Genomic DNA, 27,928 nt, shown 5'->3' on the forward strand with positions numbered 1-27,928 from the left:
AGTGCTGTTCATCTGTCAACAAAACTTATTAACTAATAAATATTTTATTACGCCCTGAGTAGTTTCTGTAAGGTTCAGGAAGTAACATCTGCTTTATCGCTTCCTCTAAAGTTTAACACAGAACAGGGCTTGAAGATTTCTTTTTCTTTCCCATCCATCTGTCTTTAGCTGACATTCTAAAACAGTTTTGAACAATACATTTGGTCTGAAGAGCTTCTGAAACAAGAGCAAAACATTAAATAATTCCTTTTTCAGGATAACTTACATGACCCTGCTTATTTGGAGACAAGTGAACCACAGGATCCTGTCTCATCAGTCTTCCACTGGGACTCTCTCTGAAGGATGGCAGTACTTTTGATACTGCTGGGAGATGACACGTTGGTTCTGCAATACAGCACACAACAATGTACTGAAAAGCCTATGCAGCAAAAGAAATAAGAAAACGTGCACTCTGATTTTACACCGTGATTTTTTGCCACTGCTGCCATTAGCCAAAGACTGTGAAAACCAAAGTGAAATTCATTCCAAATAAAAACTACACATGAGACAAAACATATGTGAGAAACTGAGGGCCCATTTTTGCATGGCATAAGTCAGCAAGACTTCATGAAAAATGCAGAATCTTGGCTTTTTATAAAACAACTTTGAGCAGTGCCACACCCTCCTTGTCCAACAGCAATATCTCAGAACATTAGAGCAGAACAACATTCATATTCACAGTGTACTGGCATTGTACATCATTCTGCATGTTGCCTGAGGACAGGATTAGAAGAAAAAGATTGCATTTCCTTACGTGGTATTATTCTATGCAAGGCAGGACAATAACAAAAGTCAAAAGTGACAGCTTAAATTCACACATTTTTATTTCAGCAGAACTACTACAAATTTCCTGTCAAAGTTAAGGTGAGCTAAGTAAATGCAATGTTGAAATCACAATATTCCTGTAAAAATTGATCATTTTGAATGTGGAATCTGCATAGATGCTCAAAACCTAGTTAAAAAAATGTACTGAAATCAAACTACTCAACTTATATACACAGTTTCAGAAGTGCCCTTTGCCAATTAGGCTTACTATTTTTCCCTAGGAGATAACTAGATGTTCAGATCACCCTTTAGGCCCTGTAACTGCTTTCTCAGAGTAGAGAAGAACAGTACTTCAAAATTAACTTATTTTTACCTTTTTATATAGATGATATTCTTGTCCTGTGCTTTCTTAACACTTTGCATTTCTAGAAATATCACCTTTAAATAGAGTATGTGTTTAACAACAGCCATTATTATTAGCAGTTCTTTCAAGCCTTCCACAACACGGCTATGGTTTGTTCATCTTGATCTGCAACATAACCAGCTTTTAAAATGACTGTTTTAAAAAAAGAACTTGATTTCCTCTGGCAAGTAGTAACAAGCAGTATTGCTGCACAAAGAACACAGATTTTCTGTAGCTAAGAGTGGGCAGGAAGGAGTGAGTGTGAGTTCACTGTACCTAATGCCCTATTTACCCTGACACAGATTATCCCAACTGGAAATGTGCTTATTTGGCATTGAACCAAACTTTCACCTAGATTCAGACAGATAAAGTCTGCAGTCAGATACTGTTTCCAATTGGCACTCTATGAATGCAGGACAATCCACAAGAGATAAAATACAGGGATTATACTTCAGTCCATTTCTCAGCCTTTGCCAAATGTTGGAGCCACCTCATCCACCACACAATTTTTCCTGCTCTTTCTGGTCTTATTTATTTATTTTGCTAATATGGTGACTCCTGACATTTTAGAACACATCTTGCTGGCAGCTCTTCTTGGTGCCAGCATCAACACACCAACTGTTGGTCTGCAAAAGTAATGCTGAAGAAAGAATCGGTTTTACATGTGTCGTTACCATCACAACAGTATCAAAACATATGCGATTAAAAATTGTTCTGTCAAAATGAGATCTGCAGATCGGTATAATCACAGCTTTTTAGTGAGAAGAAGTATGGGGGGAGTTGTGAGGGAGGGACTGACAGATGGTTTCAACAATAAGGAACAGCTCACTGATGTTGTGAAGGTATGCGAACAAAGTGCATCTCCAGAACCTGAAGATCACATTTCCCTTACCAAACTCCTGCTAAATTTGCTGAACTTTATTCTGTTTTCATCACAACTTGATTTAGATAAAACAAATAAAGAGCTGTGATGCAGCATAACGATCTGTACATAGAAGGATGGAAAAAAGAATGGAATTGTTAAACCCACGCTAAAAATAATGTTAGGAAAAAAAAAACAATCTAGCAATTTTGACCATGTTCATCATGTTGGATCAATGCTTTCTGAAGATAGTACAACAATTCCACTGGTGTCAGCCTCGTTGGTATCCATGCAAGCTAAGCCACTGCTGCAGGGAAAAGGTCTATGTGCAGAAACTCCAAATGAAGGCTTAACAATGCAAATCCTCAGTACCCAGCTGTTTCATATAGTTAATATATTCTCTCAGCTGACAGTTTAATTGCCAAGTGCAATGAAAATGTATACAGTGGTGGAAGGTGATTACCAAGCTATAGATTTACCTTACTATTTAGACTTTAATTGCATATATTTTTTTTCATTTTGTACATGGTATTTTTATAGCTTCAATGATCAAACAATCTATTTGCATTTATATAGCACCATTTGAAAGGGAGCATCACAAGCACATTAGACAAACTAAGCAAAAAATTAAACTAAGTTAAGTCACCCGGGAGAGCAGGTGAGGTCAACCAAGTCTTCAAGAGCAAGGCAAATTAATAAGTGTGCCTACCCAACCGCATCTAAAAGGACAAAGTGTTTCAAAGTAAAAGCATTAGGGTAGATTTAGTCCCACAGCCAAATGAAGAACTGAAATGCGTTCTTCTTCAGGTGATACTCATAGGTCTCAAGGACACAGACTGCAGAAGCTAGTCTATGCAGAAGATCTAATTATTCATCCTGATGAACAAGGTTAAACTTCCAAAGACACGGTGCTTAAGAGGGTTCTCCCTCTGCACAAAGAGAAGCATTACCAAAGTCACCTTGTGGTTAGCACGGCTTGCTCACTGTAAAGAATTAATTACCTACCCATCTGGTCAGCGATACTATCCTCACTTCTTTGCCAGCTGGGTGTGGATTTGCCGCTACCACCCGTATCTGATTGCGTGCTCTGCCTGTCAATGGAAGCAGGGGATCTACGGCTAATTCCAAACCTGTTGTAACACCCCAAAAACAAAGCAGATAGTGATTTTAAACATGCATAGATCTCACATACAGGGAAAAAAAAAAGAGCACTTATAAGAAGCCAATGTGAAACTGTAGGTCATAATGACGCATAGCATGATTCCTTTTCCATTTAATTGTTGTGGGGCAGTGCTCAGGACTTATTTAGTACCTTTAATGCATAAGATAAACAGTATACATTACTTTATTGAGCATTTTTCATCAAGAACATTTGGTTACACAGTATATACAAGTCAAAACTAGATCCAAACCATGCAGGAATAATATTACAGGCTTTTGTTTACACAGACAGGTGACAAGGCACGTAAAATTATTACAAAAACTGACCACAAGTAAAATGTGAAAGTTTGGACAAAAGTCACATAGAGAAATGAGGGGCATTTATTGGGAGTGGATTTCAAGGATGGATCCTTTTAAATTAGAAATTGGCACCCCGGATTTAGCACAAATTAGTATCAGAAGTTCCTTGAGGCAATTCTGCCATTTTCTTTGGTTCTAAGACTATTATGGCCACGCTTGAGTAATGTACACACAGATCCAAACAACACAGATTTACCCAGGGCAATACTATACCACAAAGTATTTTACTTCCGATGTTACAAAGCTGGCTATTGGTTAGGGACTCCCAAAACATGGGAGGTATGAGATCTCATGTAAAGTTTTTGGATCATTAAGCAGCTTGAGTTGACTAGCAAAAACTAAATCTAGCAGCAAGAAAGCAGGGACACGCATCTATTGCTGTGAAAGGAAGCATGCAGAGCAAAATAAAAGTGAGTTTGATGAGAATTGAACATCCTGTTAGATTAGTCAGAGGGATTTTTGAAAGGCAAAAGTAACCTCCAGGAGAACAACCTCATATCAAAGGAGACCGAAGTATATATACATTATATGCAATGTCTGTAAGAATTACAACTATAATTTTGTCCTTAATAGTTGGGTTCTGAATTAGCAGGTCAATCCTTAGAAATAAGAATAAAAATACATACTCCGGAGGAAGAAAAAACAACCCAAACTACACACAGAGTGTAACACCCAAAAGAACTCCAAACAATATATTCCGTATATCAAGTATTATCTCTAGCTGTCAGTGCCTAACATAATAACAGAAAATAAAACATCCCAAATTGATTTCTACTCACTCTAGTAGCAACAGGCTGCCTGCACGACCTCTAATACAAAAATGACATCTTCCAAATCATCAGAACTAAGTCAGTGAGGTGATCCCATTCTAAAGTTTTCCAGCTCACTAACACAAAAGAACCCATCAGAGAAAGACTATGCAATTCAGAACAACATAATCACACTCCTAACTTCAAAGATAAGCTGCTGGAATATGAATGTTCATACAGCATAGCTTCAAAATGTCAAAATTCAAACTTGGGTCAAATTTTAGCCAAACATGACCCTTATTTCACCTCTCCTGGCATAGCTAGGATATGATTTGTTGAAAAAAATAAGGTCAAGACCATCTGGGACACCTGCTCTCTGAATACAAACACTTTAAATTGAAATTGCATTATGTGGATAAAGATTTTCCTTGTCTATTCAAGTTCCACATACACTGTACCTAGAAGTTCACTTAATCAAATACCTAAATTCAATATGATGAATTCAATACCAATTCAATAAATGCATAAAAAGCCTACCTAAAGACAATACTTTAAAAGCTGATATACTTTAAACACTGATCTCAGGTACTTTCCAAACCTCTAAGACTTGTAAAGTATTTGGTGGGCAGTGTGTTTTCATTATGAAGTAACCTGACATCAGTATATGAAAGAAAAAGCCCCCAATCCAATAAATTTTAGTTTGACCAAATTGCACTACATCCATATTTTACTTTCCACACATTGTTCTCTTACCTAAAGCCTATACAGTCATATATCTGAACAAAGTTGTTTTTTCATTTGATATACTCTATGATGTGCAAGTACTTTCAGAGATGAAAAAAATATATCATATTGCTGGTTTTATTTCATTAAAACCACTGCTATACTACTTAAAAAGCAAGATATGTTAATAAAGCAACAAAAAAATCCAACAACATGAAGTGAGCTGTTTAAAAGTGGACATAAGCGCAGGTGGTGCTACATGCTATCCTGACTAAATATATAACCCAACAGTGTGTAGAGAGGAATCTGAATACTAAATAGAAATCAAGATGGACTAAATGAACAGGAAAATGGCATAAATACACATTTTTTAATACACAATTATTAAAAGAAACTCATTATTTCAGTATTTTCATTACATTCTGCTATCATTTCTGACATGTACGTACCTTCACGTAAACTCAGGATGAGTATATGAAATAAACATACATACATCAAGACCCGTTTTGATATTCTTGAAGACACTGAAGTTTTGGCTTATCATCCCTATGTAAGTCAGGATACAGACCAATAATGTAGAAGAGGCAGCAATTACTGCTCTTCTTATGTCTGACAAAGGTTGGATTTACACCCACATTTCCAGTCATTCTCTGTTTCACAAACTGTTCAAAATTAGTCATATCACACACTGAGAAAGAAACATACACACAGATTCTGTACATGAGATTTCCTGCACTGGGAAGTCACAAGTATTGGCATACCAAGGGCACATGGAACTTCACATCAGGAAGAATACCTTCAGGTCATGGTGTCTCTTCAGCCAAGTATTTACTCTAACACCTCAACAATGCTACTATCTTTCCCCTAGTTAACTACATATATGGGTTATTCTCTGACCAGCTCTATCTGGTGTAGCAAACACCTCTGCAGGGCTGCCTGGAATTTGGTCTCACATATGCATTTCAGCAGAAGATGCACAAAGAACTGTAATGAATTTCTTAACTATGTGACAAATGCTTCTTTGCTTACTGAGGCATGGGAAAGTTTCATTGTTAATGATATTTTTCATGCTTTCTCTTTAGCCTGGTAGGTAACATTTGGGAAGTCTTGAGTGTGTAAAAGGATAGCATGAGATGCAAAGTGTGTTCCCTTAAGAACAGAATTGACAAGTCACACCGATGGAGTTTTATAAATGATATATATTTTTTTTAAGTAAAAAAGGTCATTTATGAAATACTTCTTTCATTATTCCATTAAACCGTTGTTCATTTGGACTAAATTAAAACTTGAAAAACAAACAAATTGTGTATGTAAGATTTCCAAGATGCACCTCTTTGCTCAGTGCTTACCAAATGCTCAAAGATGCTGCACTGAACATACATGTATAGTTAACCTGAAAGAAGGAAAAGGGCTGAGGATCAGTGCTGGTGTGCTAGGAGGCCAATTCAAAATGAAAACAAAGCATGTGAAAATCCCTTCCCACTTGAGCAGTTACGGTTGTGATGGCCTATGGAACTATGGCAGCAATTCTTCTTAGAGCAAATGATGTAGTTGGAAAGAGCAGACAACATACTGAGAGTACAAGCTGCTCTTCAGAACTGAAGACAGCACAATTGCTGCTGGAATGAATGAGACACAAGTATGCAGCATAGAAGAAAAGTTAAAGTGCTCTTCTGAGCTGCACAGCTCTATACGCATTTCCATTTGCTTAAAGATGAGCGGGTTTTGAGCAAATCTCCTAATGCCAGTAGGACCTTAGCATGAACTTAAATGATGGCCTGAGCATGTAACGGTCTCACAAATAAAGTCTGTCATGAACATGTGCAACAGAGAAGAGATAGCTTCCACTGAATAACTAAAACCAGGCTAGAAGGAGAATACTTGGAGGACAAATCTTCAACGCTATGGAGCAATGAGCAACACTTGTTCAAATACATGCCCTGAAAAGCATTCCCTGGGCTGATACTGGATATTGCTCCTTCATAGGCACTTAAGCAGGCAAAAGATCATTGCTTGTTCTTAAAGAAATAAATAAAAAGCTCAGTAGCTTGTGCTAAGCAGTTCCCAGATATGACATTTAATCTCACCAATTATGTGATATATTTTGTTTAATAGATAAAAAGATATTCTACTTCATAAAAGATGCAGAATAGAATTAATTACACACAATGACAAGCAGTGTACTCAAGACTTCACACGAAAGCTTTACAGTGTGAACTATCAGCACTTTTGTCCTTTCTCTTCTCAACAGAAAGTAATTTGGAATATGGTAGATAGCTCTCTTACTACTAATTATTTTCTTTCCCCTATTCAGAGAAGCTTGATTTATTGCTTCTTTCTGTGCTCTTTGAAAATTATACAGATTTAACTTCTTCCTCTGCAAATTGCCCCTTACACTGACACTGGATCACTTCATAGTATGGAGAGTTCTGGAAAGTTGGATGAAAGTGCCTTAAAATAAGGCAACTGTGAATACATGGAAAAAAAAATCTAGCTATGTATTATTCAGCACCTTTGCGCCTACACATTTGGAGTCACCACTGTATTGCTTCAACTATTAGCAAAGACTGCAAAGCCCTAAACCTATTATTTACTTCCTTTTAGAATCTAAATATGTGAAAGGAAGTAATTTGCAACATGAGACCAGTACCTTTAATTTAGATTTTTAGAGAGATAACTCTGTCCCTTTATGAGCTTTCAACCTGAGCTCTGTTGTGGATTGGGATGACACAGAGAAGTTAGGGCACAAAGGGAAAAGGTGGAAGTAAGGGATTTTAAAATGTGACTTCCAACAGGCATGACAATTGTATTTGAGTACAAACATGCTTTAATGTGTTTAAAGAACAGTCGGCAGGAGCCTGTGTAAGCACTCCCTCAGTTCAACATACATTACAACAAATGGAATGGAGACAAAAGACTGCCTAAAGAAAGAATACGAAAGAAGTCTGGTGCCTACCCTTCTGGCATAGATTTTTGCCTGTATGTGCTCCCAGCAGAGCCTGTCTCACTTGAGGTTGATAAGTTGCTTGGAGAATTGCGACACTGTTGCGACCGTGCTAATGCAATGGACGAAACCGTCACATAGACATCAGAACCAGGAGACAACCTGTTCAGAGCAAAGGAGTTGGTCACATCAGCAATTCAAACAGCAGTAGCATAATGCAAAGCAGGATGGACTATCTAATGTGAACTGTCAGAGCAGCGGAGAACATGGCACCAGGGAGACAGCAGAGAGAGTGTCAGCTGAAAAAACAGACACGTTCCCACTGCAAATCTATTCCCCGTAGAAACTGAGGAAAATCAGCTAAGAAAATGTGGGTGTAGAGGAACAAATGAAGAGAGGCAAGTGTGTGGGGAAGGAAATCACAGCACACACTAGCAAAGCACCACATTTTATAAAGTCTTCATTTGCTTTTGCAGATTGAATGTAAGGAATAATGAAGCATGATATTCCTCACCCAAATACCAAACAGAGTGATCTATCTCTGCTTTTCAGAATAAACTCCTGCCTTGAATTTTAAGTTGTCCAAGCAAACTCAGAGTATCAAGCTTGTACCCTTATGCCACCAAACTTGTCCACATTCAAGTTCAAGGTACAAAAATGTAATGTTATTTCTAAACATCTTTAAATTCCCCCTAACTTAATGTTCTCATACAAGGTAGTAGAAATCACTGAAAGTACAGGCCTGAATTATATGAAATCTTCTGTTGGAGAAACAGTGTAACAAATTGGCTAAAATGCATTTGTGCTGGAAGCTGCGTACTTATAATGATTTACTTGTACATCCTGTTCTGCAGTTGAAGTCTTTCCTAGATCATTTTCTGCTTTGTGCATTTTGGTTTCCCAATCCCCAACTGAATTCAGCGCTGCCATTAAGTTTTTTCTTCTGCTCTTCCACTTTTTCTTCCACTTCAGTGGTGACTGAAGTCATTTAATACTTCTGCAGCAAGCTCAGATGACTGAATTATGCCATCCATGAACAAGAAATTCTACTGTGAATGCAGATCTTCCCTCATTCTAACTCGGAAAAAACCCCTGCAACTTATACATGAGAAACTGCTTAAAAACTGCTTATTAACTCTAAAGAAACATACAGCCAACTGTCTCGTTACACAAACTGGGTCCAGACATTCACAAGAACTTAGTCTACCCACTTAATCTGTATTTGTAAACAAGTGACAGATTCTCACCCACCCTCACTGTGGTACTTTAAGTGCTTTTAAAATTCAAAACCTTTTCTGAAAATAAATAAAAGAAACACACAGGGCCAGCTTATGTGTTTATGTGTATATCTCAGGGTATGTATAGTGCTATGCATTTAAAAAAAACCCAACAGCCAACTAAATCTTACAAAAGCAATTGGACAGACATGAACCAAACTTCCTGACTGCAATTTCACCAAGGACAAATCATTAAAACAGTCACTCTTTCCCAGACAAGAAATGAATGACTCAACTCCTGACCGTCACAAGTACCACTTCAAGCAATAAATTACCTTCTAGTCTACTGAAAGGAATTTATTCCACATTTATCAAGCAACATTTCTGAAATATTTGATTGTAAAGTAAAACAGTCCAAAAGTTGAAAATCTGGGGCAGGTCAAAGCAGTTCATTTCCCAATTGCACTCTTAAGAAAAAAAAAAAAAAAAAAAAAAGTCTGGCCAACAAAAATATGTGCTTTCAATAGCATACACAAGTCTATATAAACACATGCATTTAATATAACATCAATGGCAAGGAAACCCTTCAGTAATTTCTGAGGAATTATTTTTTTCTGTTGAAAAATGATTACGTTTTTACTCCAGGATCAGCCGTGCCTTTCCTTTGCCCCCTGTGCTTTACCCAGAAGCGACAGCAATGTTCAGAAGGAACATCAGGACTTCAGAATTGTGACATGGAGTTGTAACTCATTTACAAAGATGAAAGACCCCGAGGGCAAACAAAATTGTTATAAATGTGATCTGAACAGCAGCAAGGAACAGCCAATTAGGAAGGACATCCTATTTACTTAAAGTGGAAATACATTTTACTGGTAAACACAAAGTAGCACTTAAAGAACATCAATAGGGACAGACTTTCCTTTTACAAGAAACAAACTAGACAGGACATGAAAGTAAATTTGTTCAAATTGACTTTTTAAGCTGATTTAATCTGTTGATGAAAATCACTTCCCAACCAAGACAAAATGGGTATTGTTAGCAGTATGGCCCTATATTTAAGACATTCTATGTTTTTTTTTTTTTCTCTTTTAATCTATAATTAAAGCAAACTAAAAGAGACCATTATCTATTTCAAAAGACAAATTTGAGAAGAAATTCTAAAATGGTTAAGTGCACGAGTTCCATAACTGAATTTAAAAGTAGACCAGGCATCCACTGCATTAAAAAGATACAATTACATTTCAGTCAATTGAATTGGGATTATACCACGCCTGATTTAGTTCTAAGAGATCTACTTCATTCTGAAAGGACTGGTTGAGTCTTGCTATGTATGGGAAGAAAATAATCTTTCGTGAAAACAATGAGTGGGATGTGCATATATTTGTTTAGTGTGACACAGATGTTGAAAGCATCCATTCTGTTATTAATAATTTAATTTCCATGCCATTCGCTGTAATTTTCTCAAGTCTTCAGACTGCATACGTACATAATATATACCTCACAGGAAGAAATGTTAGCCTAGCATGCTTTGTGTCTGTGGCCTAAGTCACTCTTTAATTAAAAGATCATATACTGTTTCCCCTCTCAGTCATACGGTTGCATTTTGTCCTTGAACAACTTCTACAGGAACAGCACAGCTCAGCCATGCAGGAGGTGCAGGATGACAGAAGAGAAAGGCTAGCATTATATTAGAGGCACTTCCATGCTGACTTAACAAACTGAACTCTTATCTTACACTTGTTACAGCATTCCAGTATGATCACTGGTGTATTTGTTAAAGACAATTTTTCATTCATTGCCACTAATTGCGAGTTTCCCAAAGGCCTTATTTGATTCTGAGGCCCGATTTACTTCTGTGCTGAGAACTTACCAAAGCAGCTGAAGCTTTAATTTGAAGCTGTAATTTGAATACATAAAATATTAACAATGCTGGGCACACTTCCAAATTTGAGACGCTCAAAATAGGACATAAGAAATGATTAGAACATAATTTCTTTCTCTACCTTTGTTCTTAATCTGAAGAGGTCCAAAGACATCTATTTTCAGACAAGAGTTTTGAAAATTCTGTTTAATTAATACACGTGAAGCATTCAGAAACTGTAGTAATGGGCACCACTGTAATGCTTAGCGGGGAATTAATAATTGCATCTTTACAGTGGGATTTGAATACCATCCAGTAAATAAAGGATGGAGTAATGAAGAGGAAAAATATTAAATAGCTGTTCTTTAATGAGCTTCACTTCAATTTCACTTCAACTGTGTAAAGTGAATGTGGCAGATGTTCTCTGTTAAAAGGAATTCTTGTAATTTAATCAAGGAAAGTATCAAAAAGTATGGTTACATAAAGAGCTCAAATAAAATAGCACAGCAAATCTTAATTCTGGCACAATTACTTCCCAAGAACTTGACTTTACGGTCCTAATCATTCTGAAGCACGCAGTGTTTCTCTGAGAACACTGACTGACTGCTGTCAGAACACCAGCAGGTCTGGAAAGGGATAGATAAAACAGAAAATACAATTATGCCATCATATTGTACCTTCTCACACCACACTGCGTACCTTCATGGATATTTTTCTACAATTTGATTATCACATTTCAGAAAAGATGTAATGCAACAAGGAAAGATACAAAGGGAGACAAGTAACTGGAGGTACCGAATAGTTTCTGTACAAAGATAAACTGAACAGGCTCCAGATGCTATTTTGTTGGTTTTTTTTAAAAAATCATTTCTGCCTGTTGACTGCCCAAATGTGAATTACATTAGATCAAGTAAACAAAAAGATTATTCATCATTCCTCATGATGGAAGTATGGATAGGAGAACTGTAAACTATAAAGACACCCAGATACCACCCACAGCTGTTAATCTACAGTACAGATGCACCCAACTCTAGGAGTTCTTAAACTACTGAAAACCAGGAGACTGCTGGAGCTGGTATCAAGTCATCTATATTAACAGATATGCCAATAGCACAAGAATATTTCTTATGCTTTTTCCTGGTCCCTGCTAATGGCTACTATCAAACAAGAGACCAACTCTTAATCACAGACAATGTGGCACTTCCCAGACATTTCTGGAATGCAAGTTTGGCTGAAGAAACAATTATTATAACAAACTTCTGCTTTTCCACTGCTATATCCAGTTCTAGGTCCTAGCATCACTATGAAACATGTTATCCTATATTTCAATTTGCAGGATGATACAAAAACTTGAAATCACTAAACCCTATGAGGAAGGAAAGGCATGCTAGACAACATTCATTTAACAGGTAGTGAGATGAGCACAGAGACTTGCTTGTTAGTATTAGGAAAAAAACTACTCATACAAGCTAATCAACAGCAAAACAGGGTTTTTATATGATATAAGAATCGTTATCTGCAAGTATTAGCGTATAAACTATTACACAGTTACTGCCACCGACTACAAACAAGCACTGTTTGAATTAGTTTCAGGGCCAAACTGCATTCCATAGTCCTCAGTTAGGATTAGACCACTCAAAATGAATATCGTTCCAATGTTTCTCTATTGTGGAATTTTGAGGTTATTGCTTGACTGCAGTCATGCCATAATTCAGTTCTTTATTTGGTTTGAAATATTGACTGTGCTTATGGATTTTCAAGTCAGAATCATCCAGTGCAGCACTTAATCACACCATGAGGTACACAAAAGTCCCACAGGATGCTTTGCTCACTTGTTTTCACATTTTTCAAATGTTTCTTGAGTCAGGTTTCAGTTAAGACTAATTTTAGTTTATGATAAGTTAATTAAGAAGAGATTACCATCACGCAACTATTTCATCACCTTTCCTCATGTGTCTTTTTTCTTCATAATGAAGTCTGGAAGCCAACTGGATGAAACATTCAAAATAGTGAGGGGGGGGGAAAATAAGTAAAGCCCAAATTACATTTATTCTGGGCTACACACTGCACTGTATCCCACGTGGACTAATTAAAATGAAAGGAATGTATTGCATATATATTATCGCATCTTTCAATCTTAATATTACAGTAACATTAGATATTTATATTAAGATATATAAAGTCTAATTATTTTTCCTATTACTACAAACACACATCAATCATGACTACAGTGAGGTACACAGAACACTATGAGGAACAGTGAGAATTTAATTCTGTGCAAATGAGTTGCATGCATGAAGACAATTCAGTAAAGACAAAAAGCACTCTGCAGCTTAGGCATTCACCTGCCTGCCATCAGGGACTGTCAAGCAAGTCTCTCTTCCACCGAAAATAACAGGTCCTTCGTGATGCCAAGAGGCTTATGTGATACAAAACTGAAATCCTCCTGTTTACAGGACTGATAAGGCAGCTTTTATCTAACATAGTTAAATGAGCTGCAGCAAAAATAACAGGCAAAAATCTAAATCTGTTTCACTCAGTATCTATATTTAGAGACTGTAGGTGTATAAGGTGATCATCAGTCAAATATCTCTAGGAGGTAAATTCAAAAAGAATTACATTTTTATTGTGTAAGGCCAGATAAATCAGAAAAACTACAGTGCTTCTATTTAAGTATTGCAAATTTTACCCTGCCCGAGGTTCAGGTAACAACTGCATTCACCTCCTGTGACTGGCAGTGCTTGCTCTAAAAAACACCTGATATTCAAAGCTCAAAGAGCTACAAGGATCTACGCACTATGTGCTTCCAGGTTGCCATGTCCCGTAACCACAGATCGCAAACTACCACTGTCTGTTTCTTAGCAAGGATGAGATCGGTCATCGCCGTCACTGCACTGCAGTCAATAAAGCACATTCTATCAATAGCAGGAACAAGGCATGATATATTGTCGCCTTCAGTTTAAAAAAAAAAAAACAAGCATTAAAATCAAACATCAGCAAGTCTTACATGGGGCTTGGCACTGAAAAACAGAAATGATAGCCAGTGTTATCTAGACCACAGCTGCACTTCATTTCTGAAACTGCTTAATGACTCTGGTCCTCACAGGTAAATTTCCAGCCCCACTGACAATTAGGCAGCACCTTCCTTTGGAAAATGAAGCCCCAGTGGTAGTAAGAAAATAGAGGCAATCTGCACAGCTTTGCTAATGAGCCATAGTAAGGACCTATAACACTCCTCTGACTCTCTCCCGTGTTCCCAACAGATGGCTGACAAAAGTTAAAGCCAATAGAATGATACAGTGTTTTATACAAATAAAATTAGTTCCTGTTAGGATGGTGACAACTTCAGCTTTGACTCTCACTGGTAAGGCAGTACTGGACTGGTAAGAAAGGAAAATGAGCCAGCCCTACTCTGAGCATGACCAAAGGTCACTGCCTATGGGAACACAAAAAGGGCTATGTTAGTAAGAGGGCTATAAAAATTTCATCTTAGTTCATTTCAGAAATTCTACACAATAACCACCTGAGCTTTCTGAAACGCAATGCTTTTGTTGCACAGAAAATGACAGAGTAATTCTATTGAAGTAATCTTACTGTTTGGTTTTTTCCTCCCTGTTCCATATTCCTTTAAAATGATGTAACAATGTATTTCTTCACTTTAACTGGCAACACATTAACCTCGTGCAGCTGCTGTTATATTCAGACATGATCCAGCCAAGATTAACATGTTTAGAGCAGACAGATAAAACATATTTTTTCAGCATCCCCCCAAAAAGCCCTGAAAAACAAAAGGCTACTTTGGTAATATATGCTTCAGGGTGAAAAAATCCAACATAACCTTTCTAAAGGAAAAAAAAAAACCCAACACTTAATGTCTGGAAAAAAACAAAACAAAACAAAAACCAATTAAAAAAAAACAGCAGTTACATGCTTTGAAAATGAAAGAAATGGAAAGTTTAAGTTTCACTTTTTGGAAACAAATACAGAATATATGGAAATGTAATCTTCCCCTCGCAAAACATTCATCAGGCCAGAACTCCCCTCTTGAAGCATCCAGCGAGTGGCTAAATCTTGGATGCTGTAGGATTGTTGTATTGTGACTTTTATGCATAAGAAAAGCACAGTCAGGGCCTCACCCTCCTTTGCACAAGAAAAGGAAGCAACAACTCAAGACTCTGGAAAAAATTCTCTGGTTAGTGCTGTGAAGCGTCAGAAGATTCTGGAAAAAAAAAAAACAGCAGTTCAGCTGTATCTGATGTTCCGCCACTCCCTGAGCCTTCGCCCAGGTATTACTGTGCCTCCCGTAATTACAGAGTGAGATGCTACAGCACTGGACAGGCAGGAAAAAGAAACACCGCACCCCACCAAAAAAAACCCGAAACAGACCTACTCCCATTCCTTCAAATTCATCACCTATTTCTCTCCAACTTTAACAGGGAAATACGGCATGAAGCCATGCAATTATTATCTTGGTCCGGCTTTTGCGGTCTTCTTCACAAATAGCCTTATTAGCAGACTTAAAAAACAATACATACATATATAGATATATACAGACACACGACAATATATAGGCATATAATATATACTACCAATAATTTCAGAGTTGCCAATTTTCTGGTGATGCAAGTTCTAACCACACACCAGTTGAGCTTACAGAAAGCGACAAGGGTGGGGGTGGGGAATCACAAGACTTACCACCTAATTAGTTTAAGTGCAGAAGTATGACAACATCCAATGACAAATAAAGCGAAGTCTTTACCAACTAGTGTCATTTGTTAATATGCAGCCTACACAAGCTTCAAGTGATTTCACCTTAGTAGTCTTTTGGTCTTGGCTGTATAATCTTTTGATGCTTTATTTTGTTTTTTATTAACCTTAAGTGTCCCAGTCAATAAATCTGCCTTCTGTACAGGTCAGTATTTCCTTACTGAACAATGTTAAACGCTATTTCTGCCTCAGGAGCTTTAGATTATTCCACCGAGCCTATAAACAAGCTATGAACTTTAATTTGCTTCTTTAAAATGCAGATTTTCAGGAAAATTTAGATCTAAAACTCTGATGTCACTCAGTTAAAAATATAGGAATTTTAGAATAGCACTCAATGCAGTGAAACATATCCTATCAATCCAGTAGCACTTCTTTTTCTAGTTACTCAAGTCAAGCAATCGTATTTCATTTTGGCTAATGTTTCATTCATATTCATATTGCCTTTTGGCTAAGTAAAGACAAGAAAAAGAACACTCCTTAGGTGCCTAGATAAATCTATTGTGCTTTTTTCAAGACAAAATTCTGAACAGCAGTATAAAGCAATCTGTGCAGAATTTACATACCTCCGGCTCTCCAATGGGCGCCCATCACTAGAGATGCTCCGGGGGATGTTGGCTGCTCGTTCTGGGGGTGGCATTTTCCCTTCTCCTTTCCCTGAGCCAATCCTAGATGGCACTGGACTTTGAACCTGGGATGGTACCTGAGCCACATGAGGTCCCTGCCCTTTGTTTGTGTTTCGCTGCCATTTGTTGTTATTTCTGAAGGGAAATTTGAATTCATATGGCATTCCTTCATTCACTTTGTATTCCATCACGGGCATACGGTAGTTTTCAGAACAACTTCTAGAAAAGAAAAAGGACAACGAAACAGAATGTTGTTACAAAAAACATTGTTCTGAAAAGCAAAACAAATATATTCTGTCCACAAGGATAAAATTTTAAAGACAGAAGCTGTATCAATTACATGAAAGAGATGATGCAATACTTTTTTAAAATAAACATGTGTTTAACAAGTTTTGCTACTGCTCATCTGATTACCCTGCAACAAAAGCAAAAAAAACAACTGCATGGAAGTTATCTTGGTAGAAAATTAAACACTTGCTAATAACTGTCAATGCCCCCTCCTTTCCAAGGATAAGCATGAACAGGGCAGCACAAAAAGTGGACTAAGATAGGATAGAATTTACCACAATTCATGTAAGATGCAGGGAAAACTTCTGCATACATGTTAAATAATATGTTAGAGTGATTTGGAAAGTAAATATGACCTTCAGTTCTGGTGAGGATAGTTTTGACAAATATACCCGAGTATATTTGCCTGAAATATTTATTGTGGTTAGTTGTTTACCTACACAAATCATTTTCCCATTCAGAAGAAAAGAATGGCATGCTCTGTAAAAACAATCAGTGCAAAACTTTCTACTACTAGCTCTTCCTATGCCATTAATGTTGAGAACTAGCACCATCTCTTCCCAGTTAAAGTTTAAAACAAAATGATAACCTGTTATCTGGCCACACTGACATTGGGAAGCTGTGTGGTCTAAGAGGACACAGTGGAAGGACACGAGCTTTGAAAAACTGATTGCCAAGGAGATAATGATTTGTGTAAAGATTTAAGCCAATACATGTAGGATAGGCACTAATTCAATACACAGTTCCTAAATCTTAATGATTTTGGATAAAGCAAGCAGGAAAAACAATTACTTTCAAAAACTTTATAATTAGGTAATAACCTACTACAAACATTTGTTCACTACAAGACAACAAATCCCATGGCTGCCGAGAACAGTATTTCTAAAAGTGCAGTAATTTCTCTTCCTGCTGTGCGTATGGATACACGAATGCTAAGCCTGCATTTGGCTACACTTAATTTAGTTCAGAAATAATAGGATCTGTGCCTTCCACGCAGAATTTTCTGCTCTAATCCTTTTGCTATGATTGCAGCTGAACATTCCATTTGCTTGGGCTACTAAATACTGTACAAAAGCTTTTCAAATACCTCATGGATGACCTTATGCCACTGTGCATTTTAATCCCTGACATATTCAATTTTCCACTGACAGCTAGGGGACAAATAAAACTTCTTTCGCATTTGCTACCAGTTACAACACGGTTTAGATTGGCTCACAGTAAAAACAAATATGGATTCTTCTAGCTTTTACATAAATATAACGTCTTTGCTTGAAGACATATTTTTGTATTAATGTAACAAATGCACATTTAGGTTCAACTCCAATGTTCCTAACTATAAAAAGATGAAAGATCTATTCCTATGAAGATACTATCTGATTAGAACACAGCAATGCAAAACCTACTCTGACAGAATGGAATGTGTTGATATTTTGTAACTGTACATCTTAGTAGAACTAACATAAATCTGGAGGTAGCCACTGGGCAAATTTAGTCTATCAAAGACTATCCCATTTTACTCGTATAGCTTTTACAAGAAATAAATACAAGATGCTGGGCATGTGGTCGAACACTACGGGCAATTAAAGAGTTTAGGGGGACCATGAAAAATTACAAAAAACTTTAGGTAGTATGAGTTCCAGAAAAATGCAAACAATATATAATTTAAGAATAAAAGCATGTGTTAATGCTTATTTCTGACCAAACTACATTTAAAACCTGTAAGAGTAAAAATACAGTTAATACAGGCCTCAAGATAACAAGGACTGGAAGTTAGAGAGATGGAGCAAGATCTATGGAGTGGAAAAAAAATTGCAAGTTAGGGGAATTTCTCTGCTTGGATCCACAGGTTTGATAGACTCTGGTGCCAAACTTATTAAAGGAGAAAACTATATGTCTATTCATAACTTTCCAGAGCTACAATGCAGAGACTCCAAAATGTAGTTATTTTTGATGCATACAAATGCACAGTTCTCTATATGTTATTTCATTTCCATATGTAGCTTAAAGGATACATATGCTTATTTTGACATTTTGTTAAGCAGCAGCATACAATAAATATTTTGCAGGGTCCAGAATGTGAGAAATTTTCCTTAGCTTTTCTTTCACCTTACAACTCTGGATGCTACTACACAATGCTTTCTGAAGGTTAACACTTATTCTCCAGCATTTCACCCCACCTCCACCATCCCCCAATGCAAAATATAATTTCTGACTAGATGTAGCCATCACACAGTACCTGCGTGGTGTGCAGTCCTCATATGGAGGGACAATGACGACCTTCACTGTAACTGATGTCCTCAGAAGATCAATCATTTGCTCGTGGCTCAGAGTGGCTACAGCCACCTTACAGATTTCCACCAGCCTGCTACCTTGTCGCAGTCCTGCCTGCCATGCATACCCATAGGGCTCGACATCTGCCACAATGCCTTCATAGTTTACATGGAAGCCAAGCTGACCCAGACCGTTCCTACGCAGAGTCATCTCCACTGTTTCACATCCCTTAGTCACAAGCTGTGGATTGAAACAGGAAATTTATGAATTAGGACATTAATAGTAAACAATAAGGGAAAATATGTATCCTAGTCCTGGGTACAATGTCAAGTGAAAAGATCTCATCACTCAAACTGGCATTTTCAGTAGTCTGGTAATCCATGTTTTGCCTCAAAGTTTTTACCAAAACCACAGGAATTTTAGGAAAAAAACCACAGCAGCTCACAACAGATAACACATGGATTTAGAAAAGTGTCTCTATTTTATCGTAATCGATTTGGTAACCGGACAACAGTGCTATGCATTTCCAGCTGTTACAGTAAACTGCAAGTTTACGTTCAAACAGAAGAATAATGTAGTGGCACAAGATACTGGACATAGCAAGTGAACTGTAATCCATGCCAACTTGTGTGTCCACCATGAACATGAATATAGTTAACAGGACATATTTTTCCCTTTTTCCTGGTCATTATACAACTACAGCTATGAAATTACAGGAAAGATGGTGAAATATAACACATCCTTTCATGACTTAATTGGATAAAAAATGAGCATAGACAGATGTTTTATATAAAAGACACTACGATTCACTGTGTTTTTATTTCATCATATTATATTGAGAGAATATCTTAAGCTTGCAATACAAATTAGGACTGCACCCTGCTAGCACATTACTAAGACAAAGATATTAGGGTTTCATTTGAAACAAGTGCTGGAGAAAAATAAGGAAAACCCTACAAAAGAAAAATGATGATCACAGTACCTACTGTGCAGGATCAATTTATGCATGTGAAGTCCCTGTTTTCTTGTTTTGTTTATTTTTTAAATAGGGAGACAACTGTCAGAGCCAGTTGATGTCGGTTGATAAACTGACATCAGATCAATAAGGGATTATGAGGAATAAAAGCAGGAAAGTCTCCATAGATTTAACAATTAGCAATTAGGACAGCTTCAGGCATCCCAAACACTGATGTGACTCCGAAGCCTTTGTGGTGGGGTAAGATGAGAAAGGAAAGAGAAAGCAAACAAGAGAACACATTCTAACCTCCAGCCTTTTGACGATCTCTTTGATGTCATCAATGTTGCTGATGAAGCTCTCCAAAGAAACACATTCACCTCTCTCATAGAATATTTTTATATTCGTGTCCGTCGAAGTCCAACCTATTACATCTCGACAGGAGCAGTTAAACACCACACTTTTTGTGTCCTGTTCAATGAGGACTACAAACTCATTAGAGACACCTAGGAGACAGTCTATTTCCATACCCTTGCTGTAGTCTTTTGCATGGACACTCCACACAATAGCACCAGAGCTATAGATCTCTGCTCCTGGATAAGGTTTGGACTTTTCTTTCTTTTTTGAAGCAAGTGAGATGAAGGGAAATTTCCCAGAAGGGTCAATAGGTGTGTTGGTGACATTCTTCTCTGCCAAGTCTTTCAAGTATTCTTGACGGGTCCTGGTGGCCATTGCACGAAACTTTTCTGATTTGTGAGCAGCATTCTCTGCATTAATGACTTTGGCTAATAAGAAGTCCCTGAACACGTTTGATTTAGGAAATGTGACGCCTTTTGGAATAGGTGGTCCAAAGGATGGTACATCTCTGGATCTTGTTACAGCAACACTAAAAGAAATACGGAAATAAGGAAGAAGCAGAGAGTTTCACTGTATGTGAATTCAACACTTTTTGAACACATAAATATATTTCCTTTTCTCCATAACCCCCACATGTTTTACTTTTTTTCTCAGTAATGTACCCATATTTACATTTTAATCTTGCCAATGTGTAGACAATGTCTCCCTTCTTGTATGAGCAGAAGGCCAATTATTTCTGCATCCAGGTATTTTTTGAGCCATCCTCGGTATCTCAGCTTAAAGAGAACCTCAAATGCAAAATCCTGCACTTCTTGGGGTAGGGGGAGTGGGGAGGGATAAAATAATCAGTCTGGTACTATAGTTCTGATTCTTATACCTTTTCATTATAACCAAAAATTTCTGACACGTTTTATTTCTCCAGCCTATAATTTAGGCAATTAACTTGCTGAAAGGCTCATTCACACAGTAGTCTGTCCTAAGTATACATCATCAACTCCACTGCAACAGCTTTGTAAGAACTACACTCTATCAGTTCTAACCTAGCATATCTAGGTCCAAATATGAAAAAGCATTAACTAATTTTGGTCAAAATATCACGGCAATGGAGTTCTTATGAAGAAAATAAACACCTGGAAATACACTAGAAGTGTACATGATGGCTCACTCAGAAGGTTGGCCGTTATTAATTTTACACTTTATTCTAACCTGACTCCTTCATCACAATTACTGAAATCCTCAAGTGAGTTATTTTGACAGAGAAGCCAGGCTTCTGAAATATTCTTTATCTTAGGTGGGAGGGAGGATCACTGGTAAAGACAGTGCTTAATTTTATTCCTTCTGTGCAGTTCCCTATATAAATTCCAGTACAATTTTATGCTACATTGCTTCCTGTTTAGTCTAGAATTATGATCAATGAGACTGTTCCCAACAATCCACTGAAAAGAGGTCAAACTTACTTTAAGAACTTTCCTAGAAAAACTTTTCATAATGGAATTCTATAAATTTAAATCAAGTGTTTGTACCACGGGATTTAAAAAAAAAAGGAAAAAAAAGAGTTGAAAGGACTTTAAAGACAGTACATAGAACATATAATGCACTGTCAGTATCCATCTCATCTGTCAGTCTCATCTGTGCACAAGACTGAAGGCCAACATGCACAAAGAAAATCACAAAACTGGCACAATCACAATCACAAAACCAGCCAATCCTAAAATCAACACTGCCACTCTTAATTTTTTTCCTCCCCTTCACCTCTCTCCTCCCCTTAAAATCCAGGTCTGTATCACTAAAGCTGAAGTTTTCAAATAACTTTATTCACTGCTAGTAATCAGTAAGATTCTAGCCTTTTTAGTTGCAAGCACTTGAAAAAATAACAAAAGAGACATGAAAGCCTTTAGAGGCTAGATGTAGAGCCCTGAGATATTTAAATTTATTATAGTATAAAGAGTATAAATCTTTACCATGCTCTATATAATGAAAAAACATGAAACCATGTGCCACAGTATTAAAAAGAGCTGGCAAATGCAGATCTGTCTCTTCGCTTATAAACAAACATTCAAATGGAAAATGCATTTGTAGTCCTTGTGGATTTCCTAGGATTTCTTACTTTTAATTTCCCTCAAAGTCAGTCTGTGACAAAATAAGAGCTGAAACATGTCTAAAAATTTAAGAACACTTCATATACACATAAGCCAAGGAGCAGTTTGTCTTCAGAAGTACAACTCAAAATGAGAGATGTAAGCAAACTTAAAACCCAAGCAACCTCCCAAACATTCTAACTGAAATGATTCACTGTTTATAATCTTTTAGCATAAAGGGTCAGGAAACAATCTCAAGATTAAAGCAGTCCATCCAGTTATATAAAGTCAACAGCCTGCCTTACAGCAAGTATCAATATAAACTCCAGAAAAAAAAATAATTCAGCATTCCAGTACTGCTGCTTGAAGGAACATTGCCACAAGCTTGTGGGGAGGGAAAAACCTTCAAACATTACCATAATTATGGGAAAAACATGAATATATCATCTCAAAGATACGGCACTCAACTGCCTTAGCTCGTCCTCTATCGACTGAAGTGACACAATTCAATTTCAGTAAAAACAATTTTAAGGCTCCCTCGTTTCCAGATCATTATACTAAATTCACTGCTCTGACATTTCCTATTTTAAGTTAAAGACTGATATTTAAAAAATACAGCAAGAGTTCAGGATGTTAATTTGGTTACAAAATTTACACTAAGTAGGGATCTCATTTTGCAGTTCCTTGTTATATGCCACTATCAATTAGCATTTCCTCTTTTAGTAACTCTAAGGTTACACTACATTTTATTTGCTGCATAATGCTCTGGAACATTATTTCCAGAGAGAAACTAATAAAGAGCTAAAGATATTTCAGACAAAATATTTCCAAGAATGCAGCTACTTTCAGAAGGTTTACATATTTTTCTCACTGCGTGTATTGCAAAAATGGCAGTTATGCTTACATGCCTAAATTATGTGCACAAAAAGTGCATTTGTAAAAATCAAAAAGAAAAAATTCTTCTCAAATGCAGTTATGAGGCAAAATGAGAATGGAATTTTAAAATCATTCCTGAAAGCTTGACTAGAGAGTGAGCAAAATGAGTACATCCATTTCCTCACTGAATCCAGCTCCTTTAAATACTTATGTGCATCTACATACTTTTTAAGAAACAATGTTCCAAATTCACATATCCCAGAACCTCCTTGACCTCAACCTGTCATCATGTTTTTCTACTGAGAATTTAAAAGAGGAGTTACACCTCTCTTTGCAATCAGACCCATGTTCTCAGTGAAACCAGTGACAGCTACCTGTAACAAACACTGTCGGTACAGGGACCGTGCACTCTCACAATGACAAAGACGTGCTGGAAGTGAGATCGAATGTTCTTTGGGCTGAATGGTTGCGCTCCAGGCTCCTGGAAAACTATTGTCACAATATCATTTCCAATATGTCGCTTTCTCAGAAGCTAAAAAAAAGATAAAATCAAGGAAGCACACGTTAAAACTTTTCTCGCAGTTTTTAAAGTACGCAATGTTTGGGTTTTTTTTCCTATTACTGTCGTTCAGTTTAATATTTCAAGCTGAAAAGCAGAACTGTTGATAACCCAAGTAGCACAATGTATGTTATTCATCTAATAATTTTCAGGAACAGGCATCTTCATGACAATTCATTTCTACATCTCTACAAGGTCTTGTTAGAGAAAATTTTAAGCCAAATGGAAACAACAACAACAAACACCTGTTCATGTGTAATTGGAGTCACCAATCAGCAACACGTGGAAGCTGGAAAACATTTCTCACTTCACACATTTCTACAAGGTTCAATTTGAAGTTAAAATTGTTGCCGTTAAGACTGTCTATGATATTATCTGATAAGACTTTCAGTAAATCTAAGACTACAGTAAATAAGAAAGTTAAATTGTAGCATAGTATTTACTACATAAAAGGAAGCTATAAAGAACACTGTGGCTTTTTTTTATTATTAAAGGAAATCTCATTTTTATTTGCAGAAACAATCTAAATATTTAGAATAAAACAGACACACGTCATACTCAACAAGATGCTCTAGTATACAATGTGAAAAATGTAATGAACATCATTCAAATGTATCAGAAGGGGAATTCACGTGGACACAGGACACTCACTAACAGCTCAATTCCTGGAAAAGGCATCATGGGATCCTCACTGGTCTTTGGTTTCTCTCTCAGGTAAAGGAAAATGTCACTGTTTCTCTCCATAAATAATGTGATAGCCTCAAATTAAACTTATTAAACTATACAAGGAAAGCAAAGGAAGAAACACTTTTTGTGTGTGTGCTGCTTTTATCAATCACCTGATTGATTCCTTTCTCTCTCCTTTTAAAGACCAGGAACTTTGAAGTAACAAAACAGGTCAGCCTGCAAACTTCTTCAGTATATTAAAAAAATATATAAAAATAAAACGCATTTGTTTCACTCATATCTTCTTTAAAGTGGCTGCACAGTGTTCTGGACTTCCACTTGTCACCTCTGATTCTGCACACATTACTATATGCTGAATCAAAGTCTGACTCACCTTGTTGAACAAAAGGCTAAAAACTCTTATGTATGCACATATGTAATATAAAAGACACTACTGGCACTGTAACATAAATATTTTCATTTCAAGTTTTACTAAATAATACATAAGGAGATAGAAAACAGTCCCATGGAGAAAAATCTAGCCAGACCTGCAGTGTACCTACAATGACCTGCCTTGCCCATCTTTCTGATGCAGATCGCCAGTGTTTTCACTGTTAGTAACAAATAACATTTGTCACAATTATTCATTACTTCACCTACTTCTGAGACAGGAAAAATTAATTGTAAGCAGTCCTGGACCATCTCACCTGCTGTTTGTTGTTTGGAGTATATGGCAACATAGTAGAAACATGGAACATGATTTCATAGTCCTTGTACGTTGTGTATAGAGAGTGAGTACCTGTTGAATCAGCTTCAGTTAAAGAAAGAGAAAATAAGAACATTATTAAAAAACAAGTTCAAAATAAGGTTTCATTACTATCAATCAAAATCAACAGACAAGACAAGAATTCCTATCCATTCTCAATCCTAGCTTACATGAATGCAAATAAAAACTTATCTAAAATTTGTTCACCTGTCAAAGCAAAATGACACATATAGGCTGCACGTATAATTTGACATGCTTTTGTCAATGATGAGTTTGCTAGGAATAGAGAATTTTTCCTAGAATACTGTGAAAAAAGTCTTATTTAAGCAGGAAAAAAATGATAAACATGGAGAAGAAACAGAAACCGTATATATACAAATGTAGGTGGGTATAAGCCTACAGAAACACATACACTATTAACATGCGTATATCAGTGCTAGGTACTGAGATAGAGTGTTGCAATAGGAAAACAAAAAAGGCATTCCTCACAGAGAATGCATTACTTTACATACAACAAAGTAAACTAAAACTTTCCTACTTTGTGTTAAACTAAGAGAGCATTCTGGCTTCATTTAGTGGGCTACCTGGATCTGTATGGTTAGAAAGTTCACTTCCTCATTATTTGGGCGCTGCTTTTGTACCCTTTGGAGATTCACATCTAAAATAACTGTATTGATTTGGATTTTTTTTTTTTGTTTCTTTTTTAGAGGCAACACTTCAAAAATTATGTTTATTATTTATAGAGGGGTGGAGAGTGAGATTAGACAGTGTCTCATCCAGAAATGGAGAAGTACTTTTGCAGAGCACTAAGGAGCCAGAATAAACCAACAGCCAACTTTTGAAGTAGATGGAAAATAAAATACATTTTGGTATGTGGAGGGATTCTTTCTTTGGAAAGGGTTTGTAATACGTTCATTGATATTCAGGAAATTAAAGATGAGTGACAAGATGTAACCATTTTCAGATGAACCATCTAGCATCTCAAGCTAATCAGAATAAAACTGAATGGTACAGAATGTGGAGAGGACATCAATGGGTGATGTGATCTCACGTGTAACTAGCGATGGACATATGACACGCAACATGAAAAAGAACAGAACAGGCTATTTTAAACATAAATTCCTGGAATCTAAATTTACTGTAGTGAGTCAGAAAAAGCCTTTGCTAAAAATGGTACATAATGGAAAAGAGCAGTCAAAATAAAATCTTTGCATGCGTATAAGATAACGACGGAAAAAGCCCACAATAATGACATTACACTGCTGGTATATTAACCAAGGGCACCCTCACTATTATAAAAGTTACAGAGGAAACAGAAGGAATCCACAAAGAGGTCCCAAAAATAATCATATGTGGATGGAGATGCTTTAATGTGGAGAGAAAACTAGGACTATGAAATTTAGAAGGGAAAAACAAAAAGAAGGGGAAAACATTAAAGTTTATGAAGTGTTGGTTAAAGACAGCACTTCATTACAGACAAACTGGAACTTCTCCTTTGACTTTTTCTTTCTTAAAACAAACAAACAAACAAACAAAAAACAAAAAACTTGAAAATATTCAATTAATTTACAATGCAATACATTTTAAAGCTGAAATAGTAAATAGTAAAAAAAAAAAAGCCAGGTTTCAAATAGAATTTTAGAAGTAATTCATTTACATACAGAAAAAAGCATCCTGCATATCTGAAGCTGTAATGTAAACATGTTACTACACTATACAATTTCAGCCACTTACAGCAAAAACAAAAAGTGGATAAGCCTTTAGATACCGCACGTTGGAGTATTTCACATTAGCAGAGCTCATGCTACTAAGGAAATGATGGTTTGTGAAGTATTCACAACAACGTGCACTGATTACTTATATATATTTTGGGTATAAACTTTAACTTAAACTTTTGTTTTCCTATCAAATTAGGTAAAATTAAGGTAGAATTGCAACATCACCTGTAAAATGAAATGCAAAAAATTTCTACACCATGGACTGTGTGGAGATTTTGCATTTGTAAATAATCTATATTTAAGCAAATGTTTTTCTGGAATCTTAGAAAAAAACTCAATAAATGCTTCGAAGAGTTTGAGCTCTCTTCTTCAACACACAACACTACCATAAAAAACCAAACAAACAGCTAACTGCTGAATGTTTTCTTTCTAATGCTGATTATAAAAGCAGAAGTGGAGTCAATTCATCTTGTGCTCAAGTCTGCAGCAGCTTGCATCATCTGCTTTATCACTACAGCACTTGCTGAAGGAGGCAGATGCACTTGAAAGTCACCCAGACATCAATGTTCCTCCATACTCACTCATTTTTTTCCTTCCCTTAGTATGCAATTTTGTACATAATCTTTAATAGGGCCAACATAAATATCAGAGAGAATGCAGAAGGACGGTGGGCATTCTGACCCGTTATTAAAAATACTTTAGAACAACAAACGTGTTCGAGCAAAACCTCCAACTTTCATGAATGGAGTTTGCTGAGGGCAGAAAAGGGTCTTTTCTTTGTTGTTCTACCCACCTCAAAGTGCACAGAAATGTCACAATAGTATTGGTTCTGTAAATTCAGTAAGATACAATCCTGAAAACTGAATTATTCCAGTAAATCTGCAAGAACTCCACAGCTTTAATCCCTCCTTTTCAAATCC

General features: G+C 36.6%; 1 protein-coding gene across 13 annotated transcripts in view; it reads right to left on the reverse strand.

Annotated features, from left to right (window-relative positions):
- Positions 1–27,928, reverse strand: part of SIPA1L1 (signal induced proliferation associated 1 like 1) — a 203,085-nt gene that overhangs the window by 21,468 nt on the left and 153,689 nt on the right. For 12 of the 13 annotated variants that reach the window (XM_015864668.2, XM_015864666.2, XM_015864677.2 and 9 more), the window contains 8 exons: positions 25,232–25,335; positions 23,674–23,831; positions 20,298–20,874; positions 18,999–19,273; positions 16,415–16,693; positions 8,019–8,168; positions 3,075–3,199; positions 266–384 (listed from right to left, as the gene is read on the reverse strand). In XM_015864668.2, coding sequence (XP_015720154.1) covers positions 266–384; positions 3,075–3,199; positions 8,019–8,168; positions 16,415–16,693; positions 18,999–19,273; positions 20,298–20,874; positions 23,674–23,831; positions 25,232–25,335 — 1,787 coding nt within the window. The remainder of the gene's footprint in view (positions 1–265; positions 385–3,074; positions 3,200–8,018; positions 8,169–16,414; positions 16,694–18,998; positions 19,274–20,297; positions 20,875–23,673; positions 23,832–25,231; positions 25,336–27,928) is intronic. The other variant, XM_015864676.2, reaches the window with a different exon arrangement.

This window comes from Coturnix japonica, chromosome 5 (assembly GCF_001577835.2).
Source record: "Coturnix japonica isolate 7356 chromosome 5, Coturnix japonica 2.1, whole genome shotgun sequence".
NCBI lineage: Eukaryota > Metazoa > Chordata > Aves > Galliformes > Phasianidae > Coturnix > Coturnix japonica.